At 37.6% G+C, this 22,158-nt stretch overlaps 1 protein-coding gene across 17 annotated transcripts in view; it reads left to right on the forward strand.

Annotated features, from left to right (window-relative positions):
* Positions 1–22,158, forward strand: part of NRXN1 (neurexin 1) — a 1,215,464-nt gene that overhangs the window by 580,796 nt on the left and 612,510 nt on the right. For all 17 annotated transcript variants that reach the window (XM_068971240.1, XM_068971223.1, XM_068971278.1 and 14 more), the window contains 2 exons: positions 8,363–8,485; positions 20,802–21,183. In XM_068971240.1, coding sequence (XP_068827341.1) covers positions 8,363–8,485; positions 20,802–21,183 — 505 coding nt within the window. The remainder of the gene's footprint in view (positions 1–8,362; positions 8,486–20,801; positions 21,184–22,158) is intronic.

The raw sequence follows: 22,158 nt of genomic DNA on the forward strand, positions 1-22,158 counted from the left end.
ATGTAATTAAAATGGCTTAAATTTATATTGTAAAATGGTTCTATTGCTAGCTTATTTTAGAGATAAGAATACTGAGACACAGAGAATTTACATCATTTACCAGGATCACATAGCTAGTAATTCATGGAACTAGGATAAAAATTCAGAGGATCTGTGGATCTAAAACACATGCACCAGACCAAGATATACACATTGTAGAAAGTTTAAAAGAAAGGAAAGACTTAAATAGCGATCTAACCAAAGTAAACACAGTGAAATTGATTAGTGTGGTACTATTTCATTTCTCCAGTGGTTTTTTAAAGTTTACAAAATGCCTTTCTTCTGTTGTTACTGTTCATTTTTTAACCAAGTTTAATGTCTAATTTTATTTTATTTGCTCAAGTACCTTTTAGTTGGGCTTCCCAGGTGGTGCTAGTGGTAAAGAACTCACCTGCCAATGCAGGAGACATCAGAGACGCCCACCCGTTTGATCCCCAGATCAGGAAGATCCCCTGGTGGAGGAGGGCATGGCAGCTAACTCCAGTATTCTTGCTTGGAGAATCCCATGGACAGAAGAGCCTGTCAGGCTACAGTCCATAGGGTCACAAAGAATCAGACATGACTAAAGTGTCTTAGCACGGCACAGCACACACACAGAGCACACTTTTTAGTTAGGAATATTTGTAATATTTTTAGTATAAAGAAATGTATCTGTCCTTAGGAGTCTATAAATGTCTCTTTTCCTAAACAGTAAAGGACAATATAAAAACATTCTCAATAGTTCTCAAGGATCAGCTAAATTGAGGAGAACTTGAGGAGGATTAGAGAAGAGGAAGAGTTAGGTGACTGGGCTGGTACATCAGCCTTACGGCTGTGTGGGTGATTGGTCTATCCAGGCCATGATTGGCACCACACCTGGCCAACAAGACAGCTCTGAGACAGTCAGCCTTTCTGATACCCCAGAGGCCTTGTCATTAAGGGCTGACAGACTGGGGAGAGTGATGTAACCTTACCTCTTATGTTGATAAATGGAGTCTTGTCTGCATATTCCTGAATGTAGAGCTCACTAAAACAAAACTTTTAAAATAAATAAGCACAAAACTTCGACTCCACTTTAGGGGTGGCTCAAACAGCATGCAATTTGTGCAGTTACCCAGGGCTCTGTGTTTAGAAGGGCTTGTTTTTGGGTAAATACTTAGCTCTCACTGTTCTGAAATACTACATTTTGAACAAGAGTTGCACATCTTCACTGAGCTCAGAAATCATTTAATTGGTCCTTCCCCTTGTAAGGCTAGTATATTGCAAAAAAAAAATCCTAATCTGAAAGTGCCATTTATATGTTTCTAATTTTAATCAGCTTTCCTAACTGATTCATGTGGAAATAAAAACAAAAAATTGTGCGCCCAGCCCAGTATCTGAAAATTGAGAAAGATAAAACAGAAACATTTAACAAGAATGACTCTTCTTTCATTTCCGTTTGTCCTTCAAGGAGCAATCTGAGTATTTTTTAAAGTAATTATTTTAAAACCAGAAACTAATGGCAAAGTCAAATAGCAGGCTAAAGGTGTCATAATTACAACCTGAGAAACACATCCTCCTGTCATTTACAGGTATAAGTGCTGTTGCCAGGAGCCATGACTCAGGCACCCAGCAGTGGTGGCTCTTGCTTCTCCTGGCTTTTCTCTCTTCCTATCATTGTCACAATGACAAGGCTTGTTTCCAGCTTCCCACTGGGTCCTGCCTCCCACTGGAGGCTATAGTCCTCAAAGTCGACTGCCAAATAAAGCTTAATACCTGGGAATTTTGATATACATAGACACCTAATTTTATACACATACACAAATGTCATGCATTTAATGAAAGTTGCTATTCTAAATTTGTAGAACAGGAAAGGTAATTACATTTTAGAAGTAGAAGGACTTTGCAATTGGTTTATGCCATTTACAGCCTTTTAAAATTGTTTTTAGTTTTTGTTATTGTCACTGTTTTACTGATAAGAAAAGTCAGACCAAGAGCTGTGGTAGCATTAGACAAAGTTAGAATAATTAAGGTTGTTGTTTAGTTGGTAAGTTGTGTCTTATTCTTTGGCGACCCCAAGGCCTGTAGCCTACCAGGCTCCTCTGTCCGTGGGATTTTCCAGTTATGAACACCAGAGTGGGTTGTGATTTCTTTCTCCAATAGTTAATCTTATGTTGGAGTTTATGGTCACAGTCAATCTAAAACTCCAGTCTCTGGACTCAAACTCATGACTATTTTTCCATTGCTTATATCTTTAATACTCATTGTGAAGATTCAGGAGAAAAGGGAATTTGTCTATTTGTGTGTCTCATACAAAGACCTGAAAATCAAGCTGGCCTACTGTTTAAACAAATAATTATTGAAACAAAGCCATATTCATTTGTTTACATATAGTCCATGGCCGCTTTTGCACTACAATAGCAGTGTTAAGTAATTGCAATGACAACCAAATTTGGCAAAGTGGAATATATTTACTATTTGGTCCATTCAGTTCAGTTCAGTCGCTCAGTCATGTCCAACTCTTTGTGACCCCATGGACTGCAGCACACCAGACTTCCCTGTCCATCACCAACTATCAGAGCTTCATTTGGTCCATTGCCCGAAGTATGTTGACCCCTATTAGATCTACTAGAATGTAAGCTATAGAAAGCTTCTTGAAAATCTAACTTGGGACATTCTCAATGCTGAGATCAGTGTTTGGCACAAAATAATTTTTAAACTAAATTAGTAGGCTAGCTTAGCTGGTTAAGAATCCACCTGCAATGCAGGAGACCCTGGTTCGATTCCTGGGTGAGGAAGATCCGCTAAAGAAGGGATAGGCAAAGAGTTGAACACGACTGAGTGACTAAGCACAAGCACATGGGTACCACATAATCCAGAATGAATAAGACTAGTTAAATGAGACTAGATAAACAGCAGATATAACATGGATCTGCTGCTGCTGCTACTAGGTTGCTTCAGTCATGTCCAACTCTGTGCGACCCCATAGACGGCAGCCCACCAGGCTCCCCCATCCCTGGGATTCTCCAGGCAAGAATACTGGAGTGGGTTCCTATTTCCTTCTCCAATGCATGAAAGTGAAAAGTGAAAGTGAAGTCACTCAGTCGTGTCCGACTCTTAGCGACCCCATGGACTGCAGCCCACCAGGCTCCTCCATCCATGGGATTTTCCAGGCAAGAGTACTGGAGTGGGGTGCCATTGCCTTCTCCATAAAATGGATCATTCGTTTCAAAATTTCATAATTCTAAGATGTATGGTGCTGTAATAACTTCTAATTTAATTGCTGGGTACTATAAGCAATTTAATGATCTAAAAAAAAAAACGGTTATGTATAAAGATAGAACCAATTTATATCCCTAAGGCAATGTGAATTTTTTTGTTATTATTTATAGAAGTACTGTAGAACCTCCACTTTCATGTGATGCCCATTTTTATCCCACATAGCTGTGGTTGAAAAGGCACAACCTATTCTTAATAAAATGAAGATAGATCATTTCTAGAAGGCAAACTAAAAGAATTTCTACCTGCCCATCATCTATGCAGTTTTCTGGGTTGTGGCTTTGCAGAAATACTTATTCAAATCCCCATATTTAAATAGCTTAATTGAGAAAACAGATTAGCTCCTCAAATGTCTAGGTTGTTACATATGGAAATCAGTTGCATTTAATGTTTAAGGCAACAAAAAGGAAATCTAGAACCAACTAGTTTGAACTATAGTGAGAAATGGGTACTTCAAACCGATGATCCATTTATGTAGTTAGCATCTTTAAAAAATACCAGTGGAAGGAAATAGCTACCTAAAGGGTATGTAAAGAGTCTAAGCTTTGCAGCCCTCAAGTCTGGAACTTTTAAAAATCAAAATATAGTAGGTCTGGGTTTGATTTTTCTCAAGCTACATCCAACTTTCAACTCTAGGGACAGCTATCATTACAGTCTACTGCTGCTAAGTCTGCTAAGTCGCTTCAGTCGTGTCCGACTCTGTGCGACCCCATAGATGGCAGCCCACCAGGCCCCCCCATCTCTGGGATTCTCCAGGCAGGAACACTGGAGTGGGTTGCCATCTCCTTCTCCAATTGCAGTCTACTAGACGTCCTTAATCACATTGCTTCCTAGACTTCTTAGCTTTGTTTTAATCTTCACTATTGTCCTTTAATGTTATTTTCCCCCCTATATTTAAAAAAAAAAACAATGAATATACTTCACAGAACATTTGCACAGAAAGCTTTCTTACAAAAAGGATCCAAAATTGCTATTATATACATCTTGAATATGAAGTAAATTTGAAATATTCATGAAAGCAAATATTAAAAATAAATTTAAAATACATTTGCAAAAATATCTGAAATGATCAGTGATGTTGTATACATATATGTCAACTAACCTCGCATGGAGCTATCTGTAAAATGGGAGAGTTGAATTAATTATTTCTACATCCATTTGAGGCTATTATTTTCTTCATTAAATAAATTCATTTATTGATTTATGACAAAATACTTTCAAATAGAATATAAAGTGATTAGCAAAAATAACTTAAATAATTAATTAGGGAGAAAGGTCAATATGCAGTTTTTTTTTTTTTTTTTTTAAGAAAAGAATCAAGTTGCTGAAAGTAAGCATATATCCTAAATCTTGATTTCATGGTGAATAGAAAGAGATAAGGAAAGGCAGTGAGTTATATAACTTACAAGATATAAGAGGAAATAGCCTATAAAATCTTCAGGAAAGAGTTTATGAACTTGGACTTTGCAATTAAAAAGAGTATTGAAAATGCATGTTAAAGAGTTGATAATGTAGGTAGACTAAAAAGTAGCTTTCAATAACTCTGGACCTTGGTAATGTAATAAATGATGTTCTAGAAAAATTGTTTTTTTTAATTCAGTGAAAAATCTTTTTTCTTAATCTAACTTTGAAAAGAAAACGTTACTTGCAAATGATTTTTAAAAGCCTTTGCTGGATTTTTCTAATAAAGAAACTCATCATTTTCCTAAAGGAAGAAATGAGTGTTCCCTCCCCACACCCCCTCCACCCCACCCCCCGCCCCGACCTCGGAGGTTTCTGCTGAGTCCAGGGCTTCTGGGTGATGCCTTAGGGGACAAGTTAGCTTGCTTCTTTAACAGAATAGCAACTTCCCCTTTATGTGATTTTTATATTCTTTATGTGAGATTACAGGTGGAAAAAAAATAATTCCACCATTTTAAAATAATAATTAACCACTGCCACAGTTTTGTGACTATTCACTCCCTAGCATACACATTGATGCTGCGAGGAAGGTTAGAATCAATGAGACATGTTTTGATATCCCAAAAGGAAAAAGAAATTTCAAAAGGAATTCAGATCACTAATGCTATGAATGACTATAATTCTGCCATGGGGACAAATGACTCTGAAATTCAAACTTTCAACAGAGGATAAATTATCCTAGGTCAGACCTAGGAGAGAAGACATCTGTATTACATTTTAGCTGTGTGACCTTGGGCCGAGTTGTTTTAACTTTCTAGGCCTTCAGTTTCATGTCAGCAAAATGATAATAATGTAAAGATGAAATAAGTTAATAAAGTGCCTGGTACATAACAAACATTTACCAGGACCCAACTTCCTTCTCAGTAGCAAATTAAGGACCAGCAACCGCAATCCTTAATTCCCTGTCCAGTTCACTTTCCATGACACTTCATGTCACATAGATAACATTGTTTTAAACTGAGAATATTAAATACATTAAAAAAAAAAGCCTCTCCCAAAATCAATCTCTTCACATTTTTAATAATGCAGGGAAGGAGCTTGAAGTTGGTCCACAGAGATTTTCATGAACCAAAGGGTTATTTTTAATTGGATTTTGTGCCTGTTGTTATGGTAATTATTGTTTCATGGATAAAGCTTTATGATTTCACTGCAAGATCAAGCCCAGAATGGGGTATAATGATGATATCACCCTTATGCTTCTTTTTCTTGACAAAACACAGAGAATGGGAGTGAGACTGCTTCAAAAGCACACATTTCTAACAAAAAAAAAGATCCACCATATAAAAATATCTTTAAAAATGATATATTCTCTTTTCAAAGATCAAAACTCAGAATGGCCTTTGCTGCCAGTAGGATGCTAAGATTCTGCCGAGTTATTAAACATTTCACTGTTGAAACTAGAAAGCGTTCCTTTGATCCTGGAACTTGCTTTCAACATTTGGTCTCAAAGCATTTTTGCAATTGTTGAACTGCAGTTGTTGAACAGGCTTCCTCTAGTTATTTAGTGATTAATCTCTCCAAACTCTTCTATCTAGACTAGTTTTTATTCATGTGTCCAGATGCATGTTTCTCTAAAGAAACAAAAAGAAATGCTTACTAATCTTAATGATGGTTCTGTTTAAAATTGAAAGTGTTAGTCACTCAGTTGTGTCCAACTCTTTGCAACCCCATGGACTGTAGCCCATCAGGCTCCTCTGTCCATAGAATTCTCCAGGCCAGAATGCTGGTGTGGGTAGCCATTCCCTTTTCTAGGGGATCTTCCCAACCCAGCAATTGAACCCATGTCTCCTGCATTACAGGTGAATTCTTTACCATCTGAGCCACCAGAGAAACCCACGACAGGAGGCAATTCATCCTGCAAAATTTAACTTATATCACTGGCTCATTTTAAGCAAACCTCAAACAAGGAAGAGAGAAATTGTTTCATCAAAAACATCCTAAGAGAGAAATCAGGATAGTAGTCTGCAGTATTAAAACAGGGATTTCTTGTTGGACAGACTGCTGAGGTTTCTTCTAGTACTTAGTTCCCTAATTTATTTTTCTTTCTTCTTTTCTCTCTCTTTTTTTCTTGGCTTTTTCATACACCATCCTATGATCCTTGGACATTGGCTAGATTGTCTGGTAGAATTTGGTGGAAGAAATTGTGAACCCCACCCTGATCCTGAATCAACTGAGTCGTGTAACTAAATGTCATGTCTTTAGTCATTTTAGTTTACCAAGAAATGTCAGTACATTAAAAGAAAAAAAAAAGGGGGGGGGGAATACATCACCAAAAAATGTTTCATTAATAACTTCATGATTTTTTTAAATGAATCAAAATATCAGATTATTAGCAAGACTTATTTTTAATAAAACATTTTCAGTTTTATTAAAAGTTCTTTTTTTTCCCTTCCTTTGTTTTTATGTCTAAGAGAGACATTTGTCCAATTTATTATTTCAATAACACCAACAGATACTTTCTGGTATAATCTATCTGTCCTACTGCTGCTGCTGCTAAGTTGCTTCAGTCGTGTCCAACTCTGTGTGACCCAGTAGACGGTAGCCCACCAGGCTCCTCTGTTCATGGGATTTTCCAGGCAAGAACACTGGAGTGGGTTGCCATTTCCTTCTCCAATGCGTACATCCAGGCTAAGTCGCTTCAGTCGTGTCCAGCTCTGTGCGACCCCATAGACGGCAGCCCACCAGGCTCCTCTGTCTATGGGATTCTCCAGGCAAGAATACTGGAGTGGGTTGCCATTTCCTTCTCCTAAGCCAACTTAAATTCAACTTGCACAGGTTTACATAGGTTCACTTGCAATTACTTTTCCAGTTGCTTACACTTCTGACTCTTTTTCCTTAGCTGGAAATCACTTCCTGGTACCACTGCTTAATCATTTTTTCCCCTCCCACCCAACACTTGGCCCTTTATGGGCAGTGTTCTTCTTGACTTTCTTCACTTCCTAAGAGTCAGTACTTTTACCTATACCCACTCTCTGGGCCTTCACTAGTTCTCAGACACAACATTCCAGAAATTTAAAAACCTGGTGAATATTGAAGGTACATGATATAAGTGCAAAGAGCAGTCGTCACACAGTCTGATACCCAGAGCAATCTCCTTGCCAGGGCCTAATCAACCAGGTGCCATTCATTGAAAATTGTTAGCTAATGGCCTAGGGTCAGATCTCTCCCCAAGGTCAGAAGATGTCTTATGACTGTTATCTACTTCATTAGCCAAAGAAAGAAAAAAGAGACAGTGCAAAACAAGAAAAATTTCTGAGAGAGGGAAAAGTTTGTGCAAATTTGGGAGCATTGCTGTGTTGAGTGTGCCTATTTATGACAACAGGTGTGTTTGTTTGTCTTTGATTGATGCAAATGTTAAAGATTCTTCTTAAACTGTTACACCTGAATATCTATTAACTGGTGATTTTCCTTGCTTGCTGTGACTCTGATGGTCTTGAGAATTGATCCAGCCAGTCTCTCCTCCCTCTGTCTTTTTCTCTCCTCTTTCCTTCATTCCTTTCTCTCCTCTCTCTCCTCCCTCTCCCTTGCTTCCCCCCTTTCTTTCTCTCTTTCTCTCACTCTCTGTGAGGTTCATTTGCTTGACTGATTCTGAGTGTCCATAATGACTGTTTGGCATATTCTACAGGCAAAGGTCCCGAGACCCTTTTTGCTGGCTATAACCTCAATGATAACGAATGGCACACAGTGCGTGTGGTTCGTCGAGGAAAAAGTTTAAAGTTAACGGTGGATGACCAGCAGGCCATGACAGGTAAAGCCCTATCACCTTTGCCTTTGTTGAAGCTTTAGACTTTCCTATTTCTTGCAGGTGACCTTGAAAACTGAATGAACAACTTGAAGCTAATAGACATAGTTCATTTCTTATTCAGATTCTTCCAGCAGCAATTAAATTTAATAAGCTGCATGTTGTTTTCTTTTCTCTCAAATGAGCAACAATTATTTGTCATATTCCTTTCCATTTAATAATTCAAGAAGTTATAATATATTTTAATTTTATGCTTTGATAAATATCTCAGGGCTTCATAAAATATTGAAGTTACTGTTTGGAGGCCAATTCCTGTTCAGTTTCCTTGTTATATATTTAGGGGATGAACAGCAGCAAGTTATACTTTTTACCTTCTGGATACATTGATAGATACGCTGGCATTCTGTCAGGTGAACTGCTTTTTATTCTAAGCTATGATAGATCATTTTTGGCCGTTTAGCTCTAATGTTAACAATGTTAAGTTCAGTTCCTGATTTGTGGATTTCTGACTGAGGTGAGGAATATAAAGGCCCACGCCAGAGACAGAGGGAAACCAAATGAAAGAGGAATTGGCTCACCTTCATTCTCTCTGCTGAAAATAACTTCAAGCGTATGACCTGCTGGGATATTAGCTCCCTGTTTTTCAAGAGAACATCTTCCTGTTAATTATTTTAGTGCAATTCAGGATGGTCCTTGTGCAGCACAGAAGTGTCTGTTCTACATTCAGTCTCAAGGGGGTTTCCATTCTCAGAGATCAGGTGGTTATATCAATGAAGAAGTAATGTGTATGGGATTTTAACTTTTAAGAGAATCATTCCGCAATTTAAATGAAGCAAACTACCAACCCACAGATCTTTTACTGTCTTGTATTTCGTTAGCCCTTTATGGCTTTCCAAAACTTTTGTCTTCGTGTGGGAGCAAACTTACTTTGTTTCAGAATCATCTGAAGAGCTTTAAAAGGATCATTTCCTGGCCAGACACCACAGAAAGTGTGAGAGGAGCCCATTATTATTATTTCTTAAAATCTCTCCAAAGAACTCTAATGCAGCTGGCCTATGGATTGGCATTTAAAAACCGCTGCTATGTTACGCCATTTTATTCTCCCAGGAAGAAAATCAACCAGGGACTCATTAGTATAAGCCTTTATTCAAAATTGCCAAACATAAGAAGTCTCTAAAGAAACTGTGTGAATTTAGGGAAGGGAGGCAGCATTTTTATAGAGCTTTGGCAGGAGTGTCAGCTGAAGTTCAGCTAGTTTTGGTAAAGGCAGTTCTTGGAAGAGGTGTAAATTGTTTTTGTAGATTAGCATCCGTTGTTTGGACAGTCTGGCTTTTACCAAAAGGGACAGAAATTAGGGTCTAAGGTCATGTATAAGAGGTTGGGAAGAAATAACTGCCTGAGACAAGGACATGTGAAGGTCACATAAGAACATTCTTTAGTCCCTTAAGTTTGTCTCAAATCTCATATAGCCCTATGACATTGATGGGGTAGATGCATTCTCATTTTATAGATGAGGAAGCTGAGATTCAAAGAGGTAAAATGACATGTTACTTTGAAATGCCACTGTTACCAGAACTGAGAGAGAACCTAGGTTTATTTTTTTTTATTGTGTTTATTTGTTAACTTTAAAAAATTGTTTACTTTTAACTAATGGTTCATTTATTTATATTTTTAATATCCTTATATATATATATGACTATGATGAGTACTTTCTCAGATATAGCATCATTTTATGAGGCTTTTACAAATATATATATATATAAACACATATCAAAATCACATGGTAATATCATCTGGGATAGTATATGATGTATTAAAAGGTTGAGTAAACAGTTCATGTTCTTGAGGTTCAGAAGAGCTTAAAGACTTCAGGAATAGCTAAAGCAATCAATAATATCTGAAGGATGTAAAGAAAGGATAATACAGATAAGATTATGTGGGGAAGGGTAGGATGGCTTGGATGAGGCTAGACGGACTAGTGTTCAGGCAGCTGAGAAGGTTTGGCTATAAATGGCTAGAATGGCCTTGGGTGCCAATAGGTCAGTGCTCCAAATGAAGGAGTTGATATTTCACGGGTTTTCAAGCAGTTGGGAAGTCACTGCATTTAAGCTGGAAAATAAGTTAAGAGAATATGTTTTGAGCAATATGAATTCTGTGCAATGTGCTAAATGCTTCAGAATGTAAAGCAGTAAAGTCCTAAACTACAGTGGCTGAAGACAGTATAGAAACAAAAGACTGGGGCAACACATTTTTGAAAAGTTTTGTTTAGAAATAATTTCAAATTTATAATAAATTTCAAAAGTAAAACAACAGTGATATACTTTTACTATTGTGAGCATGTTATCCCATTTGCTTTGACATTTTCACTTTTTTTTCTTAGCCAAGTGAGAATAAGTTACATATTGAATAGCCCTTCACTCTAAATATTATACCTCGGTGGACATTTTCTAAAAATATGAATATCCCTTTACAGAACAAAGTGCTACTAACTTCAGTAGATTTTGCATTGATGCAATATATTTAATCTGTCCTCTCACCCATATTCCCCTTTTGTCCATTAACCCAATGCTCTCTTTTATAGCATTTTCACCTCTAGCAGAGCATGCAGTCTAGGGTCAGACACTGCATTTAGTGTTCATGTCTTTTTAGCCTCCCATTGAAGACATTGCCATAGACTTTCTTTGTCTTTGATTACATTGACAAATTAAAAAGATGTATAGTCCTCCAATCTTTTATCCATGTAAAGTCATTCTTTGGGCTTATCTGGTGTTTCATGATGATTGAATTCAGGTTTTAACATTCTTGGATGAAATACCACATTGTTGATTGTGTGATCTTCTTATAGCATCCTGTCTGGAGACAAACGATATCCATATCCTCGACTCATGATTTTAACACTTGGTCAGTATGTTGCCCAGTTTCTCCATTGTATGATTAATATGTTTTACTCCCTTACAACTAGTAAACTGTCTGTGGAGAGCCATATTAAGACAATGAAAATATCGTAATATCTTCCTCAAATATTTGCCCCAGATTATCATCTACTGAAGGTTTTTCCTGATCCAGTCTTTAACATAGTAGTTATAAATGATTATTTCCAAACCCCATTACTCTTTTCACTTTTAGAGGCAATGCTTAGCATTTTACTGTATACAAGAGCTATCCCTTCGTTCTGTTTTCTGTCCTTTTCTTCCTTCTCTCCCCATCTTCCTCCTTCTCTCCTTCCCCCCTTCTTCCTTTCTTTCCTTCCTTCCTTATTGATATGGACCCACACATTTCTGTATTTTCAAATAGTTATACTTAATTATTTTGGTGCTTAAAATGTCCCTATTTGGGCCAGTGGGAATCCCATGAAGTTGGTCTCTGATCTTGTAACATGCCTTCACCTCACTTTTTTTTTTCCCTCACTTTTTTTGGCAAAGCAAAATATTTCAGGCACAACTTTTGCTACCATGCCCCATTCCTGGACTGAGACATTTACTTTCTATTTAGTGGAGAGAATTAGGTGCAGGTGGTTGGTATTGGTATGCTCAGCACTACTTTGCAACCTTTTCAGGAGGCTAAGATGGTAAATACACTCAAGTATAAATACATATACCTGAATATATATAGTTGCTTAGTTTAGTTGCTAAGTCATTTCCAACTCTTTTGTGACCCCATGGACTGTAGCCCACTAGGCTCCTCTGTCCATGGAATTTCCAGGCAAGAATACTGGAGTAGGCTGCCATTTCCTTCTCCAGGGGATCTTCCTGACCCAGGGATCCAATCCTCATCTCTTGCATTGGCAGGCAAATTCTTTACTGCTGAGCCACTAAGGAAGCCCATAAGTATGTGTGTGTGTGTGTGTGTGTATATATGTGTGTGTGTGTAAATTTGCTTTAATATGCTTCTCCACATATATATATATATACACACACATACATACAGATAAATTACATGTTCACACAAATATACATATATACATATTTTAGAAAACATGAGTTCACACTAGTACAACCATATCTACAGCCTTGTTTCTTCCCCCATTTCATATTTTCATATCTCTTCTTCCAATTTGGAACCTTGGCTCCCAGTGATGTCATTTTCCCATTTGCTCAATCCAGTAACACATCTGTGATAGTTTCAGAATTGCTTTACATTGTCCATCCCACAAGTAATAACCTGACTAAAAGCAATTCAGGATTAATTTGTGATTCTTTTTATTTCTTACTGCCTAAGATTTAATGTATATAGTCAAATACTATTTATAAATAACTTTGATTAGTTTCTTTTCTTCCTTTCTTTTCTTTGAGTGTAGTTATATTATTCATTTGAAGTACAATTCATCTTATTGATTTCAGTTATGCTTATTCCCTCCCATTCTTATGTACTTAATTACACTTGTGTTTAGAACATTAGCCTGCTTTTTAAATCAGTACAACTATTTTGAATTAGGAAGTGATGAATAGAGTATGAAAATGATATCATAACAGAAAACTCCAGAAATGTTCCCTAAATGAATTGCCAGCTAATTTTCATTAAAATGTAAGATATATCTTTTCAGTTGCGTAGATTCCTACCAAACTCCTAAATGAATAATTATATTCTGCATTAGTGAGTTGACTTCTTCAACTTCCAGTCAAAACATCATTTCTTTGTTTACTGCCATGTGTTTATATACCACTAGTGAACATAATGTTAGGAAGCGGAGTGAATAGATACTTATATGGGTGTAGTTTGCTTATAGAAACAGGAAGAAATAAATGATGGATTCAAAGGAGTACTCAGAATTGACACTGTTGGGACATGATTTCTAAGCTAATGTAACATGTTTCCACTCTTCTGCTCCTGGGCATGGCCTGTTTCTTCATGGTGAAGTAACCTGTGTCTCCTTGGCTGATTAATTTTGGGAAACTCTGGCACCTTAGACTTCATTACGAATTCATAGGCCATTGGCGAAGTTTCACTCATGATCTGAAAGAAAAAAACAAACAAACTCTCTTTTAAGATTTCCAACTTTGGACAGCAGACACATTTGTTTCACAGATTTTTTTTCCTCCAGCAGGTATTAATATAATTATAAGTCTGAGTCCACCAACTCAGGGGTGCAAGAAATGGCACATTTATTAATTGTCTTTAATATCAATTTAAATGACACCTTAGGCCTTTCTTCTGGGTTTACAGAATATTTAATCATAGTCATGTGGCCCCTACTCCCACCCACCCTGAATCATGCAGAAGCTCCTGTTGGCTTCTGTCTTCACTGATTCTCACCAAAAAGATAGTTCTAGTTTGTCCTTTAAATTATAAGAACCCTATTGCTCCTGTCCTAAGTAGGGCAAAGAGTCTTTGCTGATTCTTGCAGCCTATGAACTATGGTTCAGTCCTCCTTTATTGACCTCAGTAATTCTCTCTGAACCCCTGAATCTTATTAGATGGCAGGATGTTGGTGCTTAGTACTGCTAAATCCCACTGATGTTCATCTCTCTCCCAGTCAGTGGTAATTGCCTCATCTAGTTCAGACCATCAAGGCATTCTGTTCATTTCGTTTTCCTTTGTTGAACACCTTGCAAACTATACCTCCACAAAAGATTGGAAAAAGCACTGTTTTCTAGAAAGTTGTCTTCCACTTTTTGCCAAGAAAAAGCCTTTGAGGCAAAGTGCTAAAAGGGACTAGGCTAGTTTCTTAGAACTGAAGGAAGAACAAGTACAGACTAGCATTTCAGTAAATTAGCCTGCTATTTACTCTTTCTCAAAACTGCCAAGGCCTTAGAGCAGAAATTATATTCTATCTTCTTTCTGTTCTGTAGGAGTTGAACATTTTTTCAGTTGTGGAAACCAACTTGTTCTTTCTCAGAGTTAAAAGATGAAAGGGCATATAAGCCAAATAAGCACTGATAATTTACCCAAATTATGCAACTCCCCCAGTACCCCACTCCAGCACTTTCCTTCCCCCAGCTCCCAGCATCTTGCTGCTCAGAGCTCAAGGCAATGTTTTGTTTTTTGTTTTTCACAGTAATTTACCTTGATGAGTTTTCACCTGGGTGATTCATATTTGGGAAATTATGTTTTGCCAAAGATATCATGAAAGTCAACAATTCATAATAATAAAAAAGTCAGCCTAGAGTTATATGGCATAGAAAGGTTTCCAAACACGCAGTGGAACTTTGCCATTGAGGCTTCAGTTTGGAATGGAATTTTTTTTCCAACATTCTAATGGCCACATGAAACTAGCCATGCCTCAGAAAAGCAATGAAGATTTCTTACTAAATTTTACAGCAAGTTCAGAAATCACTGAACAAGAAAGTAAATAAATAAAAGAAATCACTGGAGACTCTTCATGCAAAGTCCTATATTTTGATTACATCTTTAAATCAGAGTTTTATAAACTGTTAAGTTGAAAACAGTACAGTACATACTCAGGCCATTCTTGGGAATGTCTGACTGCACTGAGGCTCATGAGGATAAGCAGTTGCCAGCAAAGAAACCCCAGAAGAGAGACATTCCCCAGGACTCTGATGACAAAGTGTCCTATACACTATTTGGTATCCCAAGGTAGGGAGTTTTGGGGTTTCAATTTATCACTTAAACTGTCAAAAAAAAAAAATCTAGAATTATGTGTTTTGTATGTGTGTATATGGCCTTCATTGAACGCTATTCACCGCATATCCAGTTACCCAAGCCTGGACGAAGTCATCATTATTATATTCCTCTTCTCCAGCATTCTATACATTATTAGTAAATCCTGAAATTATATTGGCAAAATGGTCTAATTTTGTCCATGGTTTTCCATTTCTAACATAAACAGTCTACTTCAAATTGTCTCGTCTATTATATCCACATCAGAAAGATTAAATACACATACACACACAGTTTCATGGCTCATGTCTGCCTAAAACCCTTCAGTAGCTCCTAACATAATCCGGAGACACTGTGATATCTGACCTCTTACTCTTCCGATCTCTTCTGAGCACTAACCTCACCTGCTTATGCCTCTGCAGCCACACTCCCTGGCTCTTTCTCTCCCACATGCCTCTGTTGATGTGTTTCTCCTTTCTGGAATCCACCTTTCCATTCCTATCTTACAGTTTTTAATGTGGCTTTTCCTTTTTTAGTCCTTCAATTTTAACTTAAATATCCACTCAAACACTTGTCCCCGTCCCATATTTACCAGCACAATTTGCTGTGTATCAAATACCTGGCATTTTTTCTCCGTTTTATCATTATATAGTTAATTATTTTCTGACCTGGTTTTGTCTATTTTCCCCCAATAGACCATACATTTTGTGAAAATAGGAGCCAAGTCTGGTCCTCTCAACATTATTTCTTACTTGCCTGACATAGCACCTGACTCATGCATATAGCCCACTCTCAGTAATTTTCAATACCTTTTCGTGAATCAATGAGTCGATCTAAGGCTAGGGTCGGGGGTGGTGGATCATTTTGCTCTGCAGCAGAAATGTAACCCAAGTCAGAGTAGGACTCAACATAAAATAGTAGATCTTGCTATCTGTTTTGGTAAAAAGATTTGATTTAGAAATTGAGCTTTGTATACAAACAACACAAGCCAGAAGTTTGACTCTTAATGGAGATTATCATCAACCTGGATACCAGACACTTTGATCAGAAGCATTTTGCTAATTCCAAATCTCCTTTCTACTAAATGTCTAGGAAAGATGCTGCGTTCCTTAATGAGTGAAGTCTTAACAATATTTCTCCTTCGGTGTCCTTTATGTTTTGTTAGTCAATATATGTACACAGCCGTAGAGGTGGCTACAGTGCTGACTGAAGATTAAACATTAGAATAAATTCTGAAAAATAAAGGATTTTTAAGAGGCAGCCATTAATGTTTTCTTCAGTGGATAATGGCTTTAAGGTGCTAATTCTCCTTCATAAGCAAGCATATCTGCCATTACTGTCAAGGCGATTTATGTATACTTATTAAAGAAAGAATAGGCTTTTGAACATGGGCCATAATGATTTTTCTTGTAATTGGGCCATGGTTGCTCCAATGCTGTTTTACTACTTTTTTATTATTTATGGTCTGCATACATATTCTATTCCTTTGAGAAAAGAAAACAGACATTACATATTATTTTTATCACTGACCTTTTTTCTCAGTTCTGCTGAACAACGTGCTTTCGTCTTTCAGAACTGCCAATAAATGGACAATTTAGAGTAATATATAATTTCAAGTATTAGAAATATTTTTTTGGATATTCCCTTACTATCAGTTGGCTCATTCATGTAGCTTTGAAAAAGAAACTTGATAGTTTCAGGATCTGGGTGGGTACACCAGGTTAAGACTCAGATTTTAATATAATGAAAAAGAAAATAATCAATATAAGGAAATGTAAAAGCCCAAGTCATTTTTTTTTACCTTTGCAGATTCTTCATTCTATATAGCTTACTAATTCAATGTTACTGGCACCACTAGAGATTTGTATTTGAAAGTGATTAAAGGGTAATTTTGAAGCTTCCCTGGTGGCTCAGATGGTAAAGCGTCTGCCTGCAATGCGGGAGACCCAGGTTTGATTTGATACCAAAGAGGTAGTGCCACACAGAGTAGTATCAAGGTCACTGAATAAAAGAACTGAAGACGGGGATAAAAATGGTATCATAGCATAAATCACAGCAAAATCCTCTATGACCCACCTCCCAGAGTAATGGGAATAAAAGCAAAAATAAACAAATAGGACCTAGTTAAACTTAAGGCTTTTGCACAATGAAGGAAACTGTAAGCAAGGTAAAAAGACAGCCTTCAGAATGGGAGAAAATAATAGCAAATGAAGCAACTGACAAAGAATTAATCTCAAAAATATACAAGCAGCTTAATTCCAGAAAAATAAACAACCTAATCAAAAAATAGGCCAAAGAACTAAACAGACATTTCTCCAAAGAAGACATACAGATGGCTAACAAACACATGAAAAGATGCTCAACATCACTCATTATCAGAGAAATGCAAATCAAAACCACAATGAGGTACCATCTCGTGCCAGTCAGAATGGCTGCTATTCAAAAGTCTACAAACAATAAATGCTGGAGAGGGTGTAGAGAAAAAGGAACCCTCTTACACTGTTGGTGGGAATGCAAACTAGTACAGTCACTAGGGAGAACAGTGTAGAGATTCCTTAAAAAACTGGAACTAGAACTGCCATATGACCCAGCAATCACACCAAGGAAACCAGAATTGAAAGAGACATGTGTACCCCAATGATCATCACAGCACTGTATACCAATAGCCAGGACGTGGAAGCAACCTAGATGTCCATCGGCAGATGAATGGATAAGAAAGCTGTGGTACATATACACAATGGAGTATTACTCAGCTTAAAAAGAATGTATTTGAATCAGTTCTAAGGAGGTGGCTGAAACTGGAGCCTATTATACAGAGTGAAGTAAGTCAGAAAGAAAAACACCAATACAGTATGTTGCTAAGTCACTTCAGTCGTGTCCAACTCTGTGCAGCCCCATCGACGGCAGCCCACCAGGCTTCCCTGTCCCTGGGATTCTCCAGGCAAGAACGCTAGAGTGGGTTGCCATTTCCTTCTCCAATGCATGAAAGTGAAAAGTGAAAGTGAAGTTGCTCAGTCATGTCCAACCCTCAGCGACCCCATGGATTGCAGCCTACCAGGCTCCTCCATCCATGGGATTTTCCAATACAGTATATTAATCCATATATTTGGAATTTAGAAAGATGATAACGACATTCCCTATATGCGAGACAGCAGAAGAGACACAGAGATGAAGAACAGACTTTTGGACTCCATGTGAGAAAGCGAGGGTGAAATGATTTGAGAGAATAGCATTGAAACATGTATATTACTATATGTGGAATAGATCACCGGTAAGGGTTAAATGCATGAGACAGGGTGCTCAGGGCTGGTACACTGGGATGACCCTGAGGAATGGGATGGGGAGGGAGGTGGGAGGGGGTGTTCAGGATGGGGAACACATGTACACCCATGGCAGATTCATATCACTGTATGGTAAAAATCCCTACAATATTGTAAAGTAATTAGCCTCCACTTAATTAATTTAAAAAATGAAGTCAGAAACCAGAATTTCTAAGGATTTAATAGTATTATTGTTATCGAATTGTAGCTTGATCTGCTCGCCACATGATAGGCCAATAATCGGGACACAAGGTGCTGAGGCAAGGAATAGCAACTTTATTCAGAAAGCCAGGCATCAGAGACAATGGCAGACTAGCGTCCTAGAGTCTTGTTGGGTCTGAATGCCAGTTTCCTAGTTTCTTTTACAGGACAGAGAGAGTAAGGAGGTACCTAAGTAAAGTAAAAAGGCCAGAATTCTTGCAAAATATTTCCTGGCTTGGCCAGCTTTGGGGAGGGGGTGTGTTAATTATCCTCTTTTCTGCAGCCATTCACAGGGGTCAGAGTCAGAATGTCTCCCTGTGAGCCAAGCAAAGGCACTTTAATCTTCAGGTGGAGAGGCAGGGTCCCCTCCAAGCAGGACATTATGTATGCTTACAGCTATAAATAGACAGCATCCTTTTAGTGATTATAGTTACAAAAGCGACAAAATACAAAGGTTGAAGTAAAAGAAACAGATCCAACAAGGAATCAGATTTTGCTCTTTCCTGTTGTGTTTTTGCATGGGATAGACAAGAAAGAGGCATCCTGGGGAGGAGAGAGGAGAGAGAGCTATTTATAGTGGTAATGTTTGTCTTTTAAAAAAGCCACATTTGCAGAGAAGGAATCAGAACAAACTAATAACTGAAAAAGAAAGACTCACAGCATATTAAGGGATGACAGGAACTGTTGTCACGATCAAGGACTGGCAAAGAGGTTCAGGAATTAAGAAGAGCTAAGTACCACTTGGGGGAGAGTTTTTAATACCAATGAGTTTATTAGTATCAAAATCAATTGAGTATGCCAGCAATTTTTATTGTACAACAAAAAGTGTGCCTTTTATAATTTAATAACAGAGATTTCTTTTCAAATCTCACCTAGTATTTTATTGTCTTGATGAAAGAAATGGAAATCTGTCAAACTGGCTGAAGGAGGCCCAGGACAGGAGATGTTCAATCTTTGTTACACGTGGGAAGAAGGTTCAGTGCCTTTTCTCAGGTCTGAGACTGGGATCAGTTCTAATTCATATTTTCATTAATATCAGGGATGATGGGATAGGGTAAGCTCAATACATTTTCCAATTATGCCAAACTGAGTAGTGAAGCTAACACCTGGAAGAACTTGATTGCAATTTAAATGACATTTTTGAGTTTCTAAAGAAACTGAATGACAGTTTAATTAGACAAGAACAAGATGCTGGGGACAAATTACTAGTGATGATAAGAGTAATTTATGCTGTGCTTTAGAAAAAAAGTTCACATCTTTGTTCATTTTTATTTCAACCTTGGTGGTAGGTATAGTTATCACTCTGGAGGTAAAGACAGGACTGGGTAAGCTTTTAATGGGGTTGGTACAGAAAGATGGTGGGATGAACAGGGATGGAGTTGAATTGAAGAGTGAATCACTGAATAACTTGGCAACCAAGCTTCACATTATGGTGTTTAAGATTATACCTTGGGATAATGTGGACTAATTTTACTGGTATTCTAAAAACTGGACATGCCTTGAATCAGTATGTTGTGCTGAATTTTGATATCCAAAACCTAAGTGCAAGGAAAATAGCAGAGGTCCAGAAAAGATCAACAGAAATTCTGCTTGACTAGGAGACTTAGCTCTAGGAAAGACTGGAAATTATTCAGCACCAAAAAGAGAAGGTGCAAAGTACATATTTAATTTCAAACACATGTTCATGGTTCATATTGGAAGAACAGTCAGCAGGTCCTCAGTACTTCTGTTGCTGTTGGAAAATATACTGTTGCTTTTTGCTTGTTTGTTTTTCTTGAAGTACGTTCTCAATAAAGACAAACATCACATCGCCGTGGAGCTGGGATGTATCACTTTCTGTTGGGATGATGCAGGGCAATCATTGCCCCTAACCCTTCTCCCTCTCTCTTGCCCTCTTGCCCTCTCCCTTTCCTTCCTTCCTTTTCCTTTCTCTTCTTCCTTCCTACCAATTCTCCATTCCTTTCTTCACTTCTTTCTTCTACCTGTAAAAAAATTCTAAAACTTTAGTGAATGTAACATTTGGGGCAGAGCTTAAAACTTGAGCTAAGAAAGTTTGATTAATATTATCTGATTCAGTCTCACCCTGTAAGGTCATTTCTTTGTTTGTTTGTTTTTTAAATATAACTGAATATCAAGGAGGTATGTAGATCCTTACATTTTAAAATGTGATATTGTTATGGAAGTCTAAAGTTGAAAGTGCCCTGTAGATGCAGAAAATAGTAATAGATTATCTTCCCTTTTAGGTCAAATGGCAGGAGATCATACAAGGCTGGAGTTCCATAATATAGAGACTGGCATCATCACGGAACGCCGGTATCTGTCTTCTGTTCCCTCCAACTTCATTGGACACCTGCAGAGCCTGACATTTAATGGAATGGCATACATTGACTTGTGCAAAAATGGCGACATAGATTATTGTGAGCTCAACGCCAGGTTTGGCTTCAGGAACATCATAGCAGACCCTGTCACCTTTAAGACCAAATCAAGCTATGTTGCCTTAGCTACATTGCAAGCCTACACGTCTATGCATCTTTTTTTCCAGTTCAAGACAACATCCCTAGATGGACTAATTCTGTATAACAGTGGGGATGGAAATGACTTTATTGTGGTTGAGTTAGTTAAAGGGTAAGTATAGGTCTGTTCAATGACAAATAATTAGAGCTTTGGGAAAATGAACCTCATTTTCCATAACTATACATTAATCAGAAGCAGGAAGGTGGTTTGCAAATAAAGCATTTGTTTAAATCCCTTCTTAGGTATCTTATAAAGTTAAGAGGGATTCAGTGCAGTTCTTTATACCTAAATTTCCATACATAAAGTACAAATAATGTCAAGTTTTGATTTACCATAGGCATTACATAAATCTTACTCTTCACATGTGCATTTCTTTCCTATGTACATGGTTAATTCTACAAAAGAATTTCTACACACTTGTCGGCTAATTTGTGCTAAGTTAAATAGCTAATGCATGCAATCAGATTATTTCAAGCCACAGTATCCCATTTAACTAAAGCTTAATTCTATGTCAGAGTTTCTTGAAGAATTTTAAAAGATTTTTGTGACATTTTCTTGAAACTTCCACTTCAGAGGATCTTCCAGACCCAAGGATCAAATCCAAGTCTCATTGGTAGACAGGTTCTTTATCACTGAGCCACCAGGGAAGTCCATATATATACTCTCACTCACACTTCACATTCCACCAACTGCAAGGTGCATGGATGCCCATGACCAGCGGGGATACAAGTAAACACAGCAATTTAGCAGAAAAGCACCAGAGAGTTTCCTAAGAGGGTCTTGTGTAGAGGTTCAGGAGAGTCAGGGAAGGTAATGCACAGGTTCAGGGAAATTAGGGAGATCTGTGAATCCAGGTGAAAGAAGCTGAGGGTTGCCAGTTCAGTGTGGTTGGCAGAGGATGGAGAAAGTGGTGACAGCAGAGAGTGTGTAGTGATAGATGTTTACTTTCCACAGTGATGAAGTGGAATGTGGACCGCAATTTTAGAAGTATGTTCACTATTTCCTGTATTGAACACAATAAAGAATCCTCCTTCCTGAAACAGACGAGTGTTTCCTACATGTTTCTGTACAACTCACTCTGATGAG

Source organism: Capricornis sumatraensis, chromosome 1 (assembly GCF_032405125.1).
Source record: "Capricornis sumatraensis isolate serow.1 chromosome 1, serow.2, whole genome shotgun sequence".
In the NCBI taxonomy this organism is placed as follows: domain Eukaryota; kingdom Metazoa; phylum Chordata; class Mammalia; order Artiodactyla; family Bovidae; genus Capricornis; species Capricornis sumatraensis.